This window comes from Henckelia pumila, chromosome 4, assembly GCF_033568475.1.
Source record: "Henckelia pumila isolate YLH828 chromosome 4, ASM3356847v2, whole genome shotgun sequence".
Classification (NCBI taxonomy): Eukaryota; Viridiplantae; Streptophyta; class Magnoliopsida; order Lamiales; family Gesneriaceae; genus Henckelia; species Henckelia pumila.
The window spans coordinates 116,179,897-116,192,156 of record NC_133123.1 but is presented as its reverse complement, the minus strand read 5'-3'; the positions used below and the strand labels follow the sequence as shown (position 1 = coordinate 116,192,156).

The 12,260-nt window shown below is 36.7% G+C and overlaps 2 protein-coding genes across 3 annotated transcripts; one reads left to right on the top strand and one right to left on the bottom strand.

Moving 5' to 3' along the window:
• The first annotated feature begins 3,761 nt into the window (after nucleotides 1-3,761).
• LOC140866033 (ubiquitin carboxyl-terminal hydrolase 20-like) lies at nucleotides 3,762-7,702 on the top strand. 2 transcript variants are annotated; one of them, XM_073270893.1, is made up of 8 exons: nucleotides 3,762-4,207; nucleotides 4,609-4,729; nucleotides 4,833-4,943; nucleotides 5,270-5,436; nucleotides 5,602-5,940; nucleotides 6,344-6,466; nucleotides 6,587-7,058; nucleotides 7,150-7,702. In XM_073270893.1, exons 1-8 carry the CDS (start codon nucleotides 3,875-3,877, stop codon nucleotides 7,422-7,424), a joined length of 1,941 nt encoding a protein of 646 aa, XP_073126994.1. In that variant the 5' UTR covers nucleotides 3,762-3,874; the 3' UTR covers nucleotides 7,425-7,702. The 2 variants fall into 2 exon arrangements, with proteins under 2 accessions (XP_073126994.1, XP_073126992.1); XM_073270891.1 differs by having other exon boundaries at nucleotides 4,809-4,943.
• A 322-nt stretch (nucleotides 7,703-8,024) lies between these two features.
• LOC140861602 (uncharacterized) lies at nucleotides 8,025-9,724 on the bottom strand. The gene is made up of 4 exons (XM_073264624.1): nucleotides 9,464-9,724; nucleotides 9,050-9,186; nucleotides 8,842-8,939; nucleotides 8,025-8,271 (listed from the first exon to the last, which is right to left on the bottom strand). Exons 1-4 carry the CDS (start codon nucleotides 9,681-9,683, stop codon nucleotides 8,025-8,027), a joined length of 702 nt encoding a protein of 233 aa, XP_073120725.1. The 5' UTR covers nucleotides 9,684-9,724.
• Between the last annotated feature and the right edge of the window lie 2,536 nt (nucleotides 9,725-12,260).

Here is a 12,260-nt window from a genome sequence, read left to right as displayed (position 1 = left end):
CAGGATGCTTCCCACCACAGTGGCTGCAAAACTCCTTCTTCTTCTTCCCAAAGCGGAATGTACCTCGTGAGCCACGAGAACCAGACGAAGTAGTAGGAGTAGAAGAAGACATAGGTCCAGATTGCACAACAGATTGAGCCTTAGGCCCAAAAGATCCACTAGGCTGTTCTGGCATCATCAACTGTGCCCGCCTATTGCTGTTCTCCACTTGACGGCAACGGTTCACCAAAGTCTCATAAGATATCGGATTATCACATACAACAACTTGTGAGTAGATATCTTGATTCAGGCCTTGCAAAAAGATATCATACTTGGACGCATCACTGTCATTGATATGAGGACTAAAAGGTAGCAGATCAAGAAATCGTTGCTGATATTGATCAATAGTCATTGATACTTGCCTCAGAGTCAGCAACTCCATAGATCGGGCCTGTCGAACTGCTGGAGAAAAATACATTTTCTGAAACTGCTAATAGAAATCCCCCCAAGTCACCTGTCCTCTCTCAGTACGTGCCTGAGTAGCTTTGGCATCCCACCATAAGCGTGCTCGATCCTCTAGAACGAATTCTAAAACTTCCAGTTTCTGCTTCTCAGTGCAATCGAAAGCTCGAAATGCACTCTCGAGTTTAGACATCCAACCTCTTGCCTGTTCAGGATTCTCGCCTCCCACCAAGGGTTTCAGTCCTACTTGCATGAGCTTATTGATAGAGTAGCGACGTCTACCCTCATGAGAACGATATCGATCATCATGATGGCGATGGTGACGATGATGACCACCTCCCTGGCCAACACTACCGTGACTCTCGTCAGCCATATCCTAAAAAGAATTGCACATTAAAATCCTAAATGCGCAAGAATTACTCAAGACTAAACTAAATCCCGAGTACTAATTCCCAAAATCTATGCATGCTCTGATACCAAAAATGTAGTGACCCTGCATGGAATCACCTACTAACTGGCAACTAATAGCATGCAATAACTTAATAAAGCAAAATGCTTAACGTGTATAAAACGTGCGGAAACAAAATCCAAAATTTACATATCAGCTTAGTAATAAATTCAGGCTTAATACTGTAGTGATACAACCATATCGAAAAACTTAAAAGTAAACATTATACAGCTATATCGAATCCTGCTGTATAATTAACTCCTCAAGGCTCTTGCTCCCTAGTCCTGCCTTGAACTACCAGCTCCGTCCATCCTGCGACCTGCCCCGTGGAAGAGGGTGTCCAAGATAGCAACTAAGACGTAAGCGCTAATGCCCAGTACATAAACATGAGTAAACTTATGTATATAATGCATGCAACATGATGACTGGTAAATGGTCATCTGAAAAGTCATGCTCAGTACCGGTGCCACATGAGTGCTGCCACCGCGCGGATCAACCTCTGGGTGCAACCACACTCATCTAGTACACCAGAGTAGTCAGACATATATGTCCACGCTACTCTCAGTGACAGACTATCGAGTATAGAGCTGAGCAACTCTATAATCAGGTATATCAAGGTATAGGCTCAACGTGTATATGCACATGACATATGAATATGGAAAACGATAAATCATATATCATGCCATATAATAATGCCAAATAAATGCAACATATAAACATGTATACTCGCTGGCAATCTCAGTCAATGTGTACGTACCTTTAGGCTAGTTCAAGTATAGTAGGATCCTAGGTTCCAAGCCTATAAATGTTCATCGTATCACTACACAAGTTCTATAAGCCTTAACAAAGCTAATAAGTACTCCCAAAACTTAAATAGATTCCTGGACCATACCTTCGTATGTAGATAGCCCTTTGGAGTCGCTAGTCCCGGATGACTATAACCACATCTTGGTTATTCCAGAACCTCGATTATAACCGATAGGGCCCTCAAGTGTATAACTCACACTATATAACTGAAGAAGGAAACTCGGAATTCGTATTTCAAAATGAACTTCGGAGACCCCTAATTATAGGCCAAGACTCGGCCTAGGTTCGGATCCTCCGAACTCGGGTTCGGATTGTCCGATCCAACTCACTTCCTGCATGCAAGACACGTCGAGTTCGGACCGTCCGATCGTCACTTCGGGCCATCCGAAGTGTCCAATGCTTGACATTTGTCAAAAATCTCGGCTGAGTAATCCTGCTTGCTTGGCACAAGGGAGTTCGGGCCATCCGATCCTTAGTTCGGACCGTCCGAACGTGCCTTACCTTCGAAGTCAACAAGCTCATCTTCGGAGCCCCCGAGTTGCTGAGTTCGGATCGTCCGAAGTCCTCTTCGGACCGTCCGAACTGGCTCAAATATTGACAATCCAATTCTTGATTCTGAAGTCCGATTGAACTCTGGAATTGGTTAATTACTAACCCTTAATCATGTTTAACATATTATTATCTTAAAATGAAATCTGGGTTACTACAAATAAGCTCTGTTCTTGAGCTTGGTTTGTTTTGTTGGTGATTAATAAAGTGGTTGTCTTGCTCTCCCGTGGACGTAGGCAAAATGTTATCGAACCACGTAAACACTTGTGTTGTTTATTTGCTTTCGCGTGAGTGTTGAGTTTGATCTGTGTGAGTTGGGTTTTATCTGTTTTCTGGGATTGTGTTCTTACTTGTCTGGTAATTCTCGGAATATCGAATTCTTCCGGATTGATTCCTAACATATTTAGAAGAAAATATGATAAACGTATATATATTTTTATAATAAAATACTATTCTTCATTATTGGGGGAAAAAAAACTGTTTGGCATGCAATGTGTATATTAGGGGTGTAAATAAATTGTGCTGGCTCACAAGTTTTATGGGAGGAGTACTAAAAACATATTTGGTTCGTATTCTAAATAATTAAATTTGAGTCAAATTCAAGCATGCTAATTTTTTTTTTAGCCAAAATCGAAACTAAATGATTCAACAAAACACATACAAGACATCTCAAGAGTTAATTATTTGAGACGGATTTCCGACCCTACCCTACCATGAAAAAAAAAATTACTTTTATTGGAGATATGGATTGGGTCGAACCATCTTAAAGATATAAATCCGTGACATTGTTTCACAATAAATCTATTTTAATTTATTTTATTCAATAGTTTGTGATCCATTAACGGGCTGTAATATTTTATAACATAACATAATATACTTGTATGTATTAAATTAAATAAACATGTTTTGAACCATTCGAATATTTAGTTTTGAATAACCAATCGAATAGCTTGTACACATATATAAAGTTTTTGAGCGTCATGCCGTAAGAAGATTCGTTGCCTAAAATTGAGGAATTCGGGTGATCAGTCTTTCCGAATGAATATTATGGGAGGGCATATGCTTCTTCTGTATTGACACGAATGAATTTTGGTGTTGTCATATACATCACAAAATAAGATTAGAGGTGTTGAAATATCCGGCAAAAATCCTTAAACTGTTAAGTCAATCATCAAAATATACATTTACGAAAAGTTGAAGATTTTATAGCATAAATTGAGAAATACATTACTAATCGAGATATTTGAATTTGAGTGAGCCACTTTTGAGCTTAAATATTGGAAGTAGAATCTAATTTTAATTACGCTACCTAATATATTTAAAAATGTGATTAAATATTAACGGGTTTATTACGGGTTAAATGATGTTATAGCTTATAGGACATATTGGTAAAATAGGAATCGTGGAGTGTACATATTCTAAGTTGCCCTCGCTTTTGAGTTTTTATATTATAAATAAAAATATTATATTCTTACGTACTTCCCTCCAATTCCAAATCTCTTCTCCTTGAGGAATGGGGAAAAAAATTTCAAAAACTTTCTAGTTCCCACCAAATCCTGAAACCCGAATTCAAATTCCTCGCAAATTTATTCTCTGGAAACATTAGGCTGCCAAAACCTAGGCCAGGATATGGATTCGCACCCAAACTTTGAGGAATTGCCGAAGTCCGCCCTTTTCCCGCCGAGAAGTGACGAGTTAGCTGCTGGCGGCACTGAATTTTTCGATGCCGCTCATGTGCTGGAAGTTGAAACTGATGAAGACGACAGCGAGCCTCTGAGTTTCCCTCGCTTTCGCGAGCGGTGGTCGGGAAATCATGATATCAGTGCGGAATCTGACACATCGTTGTCTTTCGATTATCGGAATTCTCGTGAAGATATCACTGAACGGCCGTCGTGGAGAGGTATGGATGTTGAAGGGAGGACTTCAATTTCGGCTTCGCAGCCCGACAGTAACAAACTTAAGGTTTATTCCGATATATTGAGTTTTATCAGTTTACGACTTGTGTCCTGGTTGTAATGTGATTTTCGTTTTGTTTTTACACTCGTATACTCTCGGGTTACTCAAATTTGTCACCTTGACTTCCCAAAACCAACTCCATGACCCGAAGTCACCATGTAGGTTTGGGAAATTTAACCGTGTCGCCGATGAAGTAGCAATGTTAGTGATATATATGTATATGTATATGTATGTGTGTGTGTGTGTATAAAAAATTATGTCTTTGCCTGACATTCTGGTTGATGATGATAGATATATGTAGCTGGGAAAACGTTCGGTGTTTTTTGGGTTTGTTTATTTGTTTATGTTTTCATTCACCAAGTTTTCAATGTGTTTATTCTATTAAAAAAATTGTGAAAAATTTGCAGGGAGCAGGGCTTGAAAATTTGGGTAACACATGCTTTCTAAATTCTGTGTTGCAATGCTTCATGCACACTGTACCACTTCTTCATAGTATTCTATCAGATAATCACGCAGCGGGTTGTCAGTGTAAGAACACCGACAATTTATAGTAATTTTTATATTTTTGTTGCTGTTGGAATTTACTTTCATTATAAATTTGTTCCAGCTAGCTTTGTGACTATTAATACAGGTACCGAGGAACATTTCTGCGTGCTTTGCGCTCTGCGTGAACTGGTTGAGCTATCATTTACTTCTAGCAATAGAGCTGTTGCACCTTCGAAGATTTTCAACAATTTGAGCTGTATCCTCTTTGCATTTGAATTAAATTTGCAAAACCATGATATATAAAATTATGTTTATTCTGCATAAACTGATAGTTTGATTATTTTATTTCAATGACTGTTGATTTTGTTTTCTTTTTCTAGGTTGCCATTCTGTCTGTTGTTTTTTAAATTTTAATGTCTCATTTACATTGCGGTAACTGTTCCGATTGGTTAAACCACCAGCTTTATTAGTGCATACAATAGACAGAATGACAACTTAGACAGAATGATAGTCATACTCTATTCACACGAGTTTCATAAATTTCTTCTTCTTTGAGATTCTTTGACCTCATAAAACTATTAGATTTTTCGCCAACTTTCCAGATGAATCAACAGGAAGATGCTCACGAGTTTCTTCAGTGCTTTCTAGAAAGGCTTGAAAGCTGTCATGATTCAAAGCTAAAGGACTGCACAAATCCAATAAGTGACAACTTTGTTAGACAGGTTTTTGGTGGTAGTCTAGTCAGCAAAGTATGCACTCTTTCCTATCCTTTTTTCATTTCTGTCTGTGTGTGCGTGTGTCTGTGTGTGTCTGTGTGTTTTTTCCATGTTCTTTTATTAACTCCACATTTCCTGCTTTACGCACACGTGTATGATTGTGAGTTAAATATCTGATCATATGGTTGCTACTTGCAGCTGAAGTGTTGTAAGTGCTATCACTGTTCTGACACTTACGAGCCTTTGGTAAACCTGAGTTTGGAGATCGAAGAAGCGGAAAATCTCTCAATGGCTCTGCAATCTTTCACGAAGATTGAAAAAATTGAAGATTCGGAGAATAAGTTTACTTGTAATAGTTGTAAAGAACAAGTATCCATTGAGAAGCAACTTATGTTTGATCAGGCCCCTTCAGTTGCTGCCTTTCATTTGAAGAGATTCAAAAATGAAGGCCATTTTGTTGAAAAAATTGATAAACATGTAAAATTTCCATTGGAATTGGATCTGCGGCCTTTCACTTGTAGTGGACAGACATCTGATGTAAGTTTCCCTGATGCCTATTCTTTTGAATCATGAAATATAAGGACTCACATTTATTTAGGTTATCCAAGCTCATAAGATGTAAATTTTATCTTGAAATCTGAAGGCTATGGTTAATTTAAAATCTTTTATCTGATTACATCATTATGCCAATTGGCCAGTAGTTTTGAAGAGGTTTGTATATTTGTGAAAATTGATTTTTCTTACGCTGGGTAGAACTTTATATGGATGTTTTCGCCCTTGCTCGCCTTCCTTTTTTCTGGTGGCTGTGTTATATAATAGGTTTTTGCTCATATATGTAATTGTCAAGAATGCAGCATAAGAAATCAAATAATGTGCTTTAGTGTGTGTTATAGCTGGAATCTGAAGTCCTTATCTTTCTATTTGTGCGTGTGTCCTGCAGGTGGAGCTTAAATACACTCTTTATGCTATTGTGGTACATATTGGATTGACATCTACTTCAGGCCACTATTACTGTTTCATTCGTTTATCACCTGACAAGTGGTGCAAGTTTGATGATTCCCGGGTGAGTCATGAGACATCTTGCTGCAATATAGAATAATATAATATCGATGTCCTATATAGTCATTGAAATTTGGTAGTTAATCTGGTGTTTGGGGAAATCTTGATCATTGCCATCATGTAGGTTGTTCAAGTCCACGAAGATATAGTGATGGCACAGGAGGCGTACATTCTCTTCTATGCCAAAGAGGGAATCTCCTGGTTTTCAAGTTTCATGGAAACCCAGAAGTTCATAGAGTCCGATATATCAAGCACATCGCCCAAATCAGTGTTAGATAAATTAGACATAGCTACAGAGTCTCCCACTCCCCACAAAACTCACTATTGTGATTCAATTGAAGCAAGTGATGCAACTGTTCCAAAATGCAGTGATGTTGAAGATGACGATAGTAAAGAGAATGGACCAACATGCAATATTCCTGCGAGTGATTGTTTTGATTTGCCTTCGCAAGATCATCACTTACGAGTCTCTCCACATTCACCTGACATATTTAACAGGAAGCAGGGGGATGGTGTTTGTGGAACCAAACAAGTAATTACTCCTCAAACACCTTCAGGATCTCCAAGTCTAGAGATATTTAGGAAAGACCCACCCGGTAATTTGAGCGAAAGCTTCTTCCTTAAAGATACCTTTTTTAACGACTTTACCAATAAATGACTGATGCTTATAACTAACTTATGTTTTAGATGTGGTTTTCTCCATTCCACGTAACCCTGTGCGATCTGTGGATCGGATCTCCTGCAAGAGACAACTGGATAAAGATCTGGATGTGGAAACAAAACAGGCTTGTTTATTTGTAAAGAAAAGCATGCCTGGTGCAAGAGGTCAGCAAATGCTGGCTGCTTTGAAGGGGTCAAAAAGTGAAGGTTCTGCAAATAGGAAGAAAAGTAGATCGCGATCATCTCCAAGAAGAGATCACATGAGACTGGTGCGTCCATTGTTTGCGGGGGTGTTCAGGTGAACTGGAAATTAGTCAGACCAAGATGAACAGATGAGGTTCTATTGTCGCGGTGATAGAATAGGGAAATTAACCTTTTTGGCTGAATTAGGCAAGAGCGCTTGTAGCTAGCTACTGCCCTTCTTGCCATCTGCTTTTTAAAGAATTGCATTTTTTTTACGTGGAAAAGTAATTATTGAAATATTCCTTGTATAAGGCTTTCGAGGGTTTCGCTAGCTATCTTAAAACAAGGTCCACTGGCAATATTGTTTTTTCGAAATGCATCATGTATGATTAATAAATAGTTTGTGTTTGGAACCGAAGGCATTTTCTCGCTTTTGTATTTATTTTGGAGTTGCGTGTTTTTTTTTGGAAATAGATTGACTAGATAGTTGAAAATTCCAAAATAAGTATTTGATTGTTTTCTCCCAAAACTAGACGGGGAAGAAAATGACCATTGACATGTGATTACCACATATGCATAGGGTTGAGGCAAATTGGGATGGATTTATTTTGAAACAGAAACAAGTACATGATCATAGAATGCGGTGTTACTGTCTAGTTCTTTCTCCTCTATGTTGCTTTCAACACATTATGTATTGTCTTTATCTTGATCAGAATTTTCTATTCCTTGTCATGTCTTCCTCGTGATATTGGCTTGAGACATTTTTTAAGTTGTTCCGAGAGTACGGATTTGGTGCAAGTTGCAATAGATGGAGTGGACTCGATTCCAGGAGCTGGGCTGTACTCTGTATCACTGTCAACAGATTTTCGTTTCTTGATCAGATTGACAGCTCCATTGTCATTTACCACGACCATGTTGCAAGGTACTTTCTCTGCATAGTATTCTATGTACTTCCTGTCGTGATGCCTGTTTTTGTATATTCAAAATGTCACGAACATTATTAATTGATTCATGTACTCACTTAGTAACAAGAGATAGAGCCAAGGAGGGAGATAAGGGTGCAGTTTGCAATCAAGTGTTCGGTTGACCTTGCTAACCTTTAATTTTAGGCAATAACTTTTGTGAGATGATCTTACGGGTCAATTTTGTGAGACAGATTTCTTATTTGGGTTACCCATGAAAAAGTATTACTTTTTATGTCAAAAATATTAGTTCTTATTGTAAATATGAGTAGAATTGACCAGTCTTACAGATAAAGATCCGTGAGACCGTCTCACAAGAGACCTATGTGCCTTTAAATTAAATACCTGTTGACCTGAAATTTTGGTTTCAAAAGCCAGACCAAAAAAACACTTTTTTAAGTGCTTTTCAGTTAACAAGATGTTTGGTTGACCAAAAAAAGCACTTTTTAAAGTCAAAATTAGAGCTTTTTTAAAAGCCAAAAATTGTAGCTTTTAAAAGCACTTATTTTAAAAAATCTCTACAAAATCCAAACGGACTATATGTTGAGTTTATAGTGAGCTTTGTATTATGTACCTATCAAAGACTACCAATGTAGCATGGAGGTTGCTTATATGCTCTATTACAAGGAGTCTCAAAGGGTGCCCCATTTCACTTCTGATTTCCGGTTCTACCTGAAAATGAGGCAAACATAGCCATTACACTGAAAAAAAGGCGAAATATAGGCTTTTAAGTTCGAGTAGTATCAAATGTGGTCGAGACTCGAGGGTTGTGAATATAGTACCCCATATTTTTGGCAAAGGTCAATCAACCTTTGAACCTTTTGACATTTGGGGTCGTTCTTGAAGTCACCCTTCTCTTGAAAGTAAGACAAATTCTCCAGATTCATGCTCCACATGTCGGACCAAGTTTTGGATGACACTACAAAGCAAAGCCAAATGCCAATTCAAGTTTTTTCCTCTCACCTCATTCACAATTATAGATTTTAGGCTATATTTAGGTGGTGTTTGGGAGAGCTTCTAGGAAATACTTTGTGAATGCTTTCTAGAAGTTATCCCAAACACTACTTTAATAGCACATTTGATATGTGATATATCGATTGTATGTATACTTGTCACATGAGCGATTGTCAAACGTGTGACAAACATTCGGTCGATTTGATAAATATAAACATGGAAAGAACTCGGGGATAACTCACATGGCATGTTAAGCCAAGGCATGATCCCGAGGATCGTAATCGTGTGGCGGTTCTTGATAGTGAAATTTCTAAGAACCCACTCGAGCAGATCCACCTGAAACTCCTTCAGCGCGTCTACGACAATGAGTATTCGTTTAGGATCGTCGAATGATCCTGGCGATTCTGCGAGGATCACATCTTGTGCGAACGTGGTCTTGGGTATAGGAAAACAACTCGACATCGCCGTAGCTTTTATATATACTGCAGTTCTCAAACATCTAATGCGAAGATGTATGAGAATCAACTCTACAAATATGAAAAGCAAAAGAGAAAGGGAAGAAGGTGTTTGATTCATGAAGTCGACCTTCTTATACGAAGTTTTTTCATGGTTATTATCTACGTTTTGCTTATAATATTTGTACATAGACGATGCACAATAAAAAAATTTCAGGCAATTCCAAAATCCAAGTTTAACTTTTGGTTATTGGATATATAAAGATGCCATCGTTTTCAACTTTATTCCCACTTTATTAAACTTTACGAAACAATGCTTTTATATATATATATATTTGGTTTTCATAGGAGGGCTAAATGTTATTTACTCAATAAAAAACAGAATACGTTGATCTAATTTTCTTGTCATGTTTGTTGTTCTTTTCAATATTATATGGTAAATTATTTTATGAATCCGATAGACAATTAAGAAACTTTACATAAAATATTTAAGTTTTTTTCAGAAAAGATAATAATTAGTGTACGATCCATCATATAGACACAAATCACAAACACAAGAAATCAATATTTCTTGTTACGTTCTACGGCAATTTGACAAAGGGTCGTTCATTTGTTTAGTTTGAAACGATGGAGGACAAACAAATGGATTAAGTTTATTTTTAAATATATACTAGCGGCAATGCACACACGTTACGTGTGTAATGTAGTACACAAATATTTTACGAGATGTACAAATAATATAATATAAATATTTAATACATGCATGATGCATGCATTTGCAAATAAATTTCCACCATGATTGCAATATCCAAATTTCTAACATGTATAAATATTATGAGTAACGTAAATGGAAAAAAAATAGACACTAAAGTTACCATCCAAAGCTTGAAAGTGTGATATGGATAAAAGTATTTTTAGGCTTGGAAAAGAAAATCGTTCCCATTTTCTTCCTTTTCTCCATGTAATTGACAGTTTTTTGGATTTGTTTTAAATTTTGACGGTTGTTATCAGAGGCGGAGCCAAAAATATTTAATCTGGTGGGCAAAAAATATGTTTCGAAATATATATATATATATATATATATATATATATATATATATATATATAAAATAAAGATTAGTTATTAAGGACGTTTGTACAAAAATGAGTACAATGAGATTTTGAAAAATATAAATCAACATTTTATACACTTGGAATTATCATATAAAAATTTTCAAAGAATTTTTTTGGCAAAAAAAAAAAAAAAAACTCTATCCATCAACACATAAAAATTCATCTTACCATAATTTATTCGTACGAATAAACCTTCAGTAGCTTTGTTTTTGTTCCTGAATTAACTTTCGTTCAATCAATGATGTAAATTATGGTAGTACATGCCGTCCGTAGGGCACTACCCTGCGGATGACATGCAATTTCATAATTGGTCAAAATTAATGGGTTCCACGTGAAGAACCAATCATGAGCCGCCACGTCACTCGCAGGACATTATCCTGCGGGTAACATCGACTCAACCGTAAATTATAATTTAATTTTAAAAGAAACACAAATATCTGAATTTCAAATGATTATTTATTGAAATTTAAATTTTATTTGTCATTACATTAATTTGGAAATAAATAAAGAATGCATGTTATAACTGATATTATCAATATATTATTGTAAACTTTGCTTATTTATTTGTGTTATTAAACCTTAATTAAAAAATGAACAAATCTTTGAGCACTTGTACTTAATACACGGTCAACTCGCGCGACTTACAGTACCACTGTACCAGAAAATTAAAACCAAACAAAGAGAAATGTGAAGTAAAACTAAACTAATTACCAATTAATGTGATGCGTTCAAAAATTTCAGCATCACAAAAATTACCTCGAACGGGTAATCACAAACTAATTTTTTCAATAAACCGAGCCGAATGATCCCAAAATATTTTTGTGTATCAAAAAAAACATGTGAGATGGCTCGCCTGGAGGCGAAGCCACTCCGACACTCAAGTCAGTATTGAATTCAATAGAAAAGATGTATGAAAATTGCAAGAGATAGAAAATATGAGAAATATGTGTAAAACACATAGGTGCGATGTGTAAGAAAAAAAAAGTGAGAGACGTTATGTCAAAAATACAACCTGTCCTAATAAGGGTTAGAGATCCCTTATTTATAGGGAGAGAATTCTAGTCCACGTAGAATTGTAATGTATAATACAACTAGATTTATGCATATCCATGCAATATTATAATATATCTCTAAAATATAAATAAAGATATGATAGGATTTTTATCATATCATCAATGCTTCCTCCCGGAGAGAAGTGACGACGAGTGAAACGAGGAGGAACTTTTAAGTGGTTGAATTTATATTTTAGAGCATAAAAACAACATTCTGGTTTTTTGCAATTTTCTTTGAGCGTTCATGATGGGGTGAACTTATATGGTGCCGATATGGTCGGGCCTTTGAGATAACCACGAGTGACGTGAGTTTACATCGTGCCGAGCTGGTCGGGCTTTTGATAGAGGCCACGAGTGGCGTGGACTTACACGTTGCCGAACTGGTCGGGCTTTTGAGATAACCACGAGTGGCGTGGGTT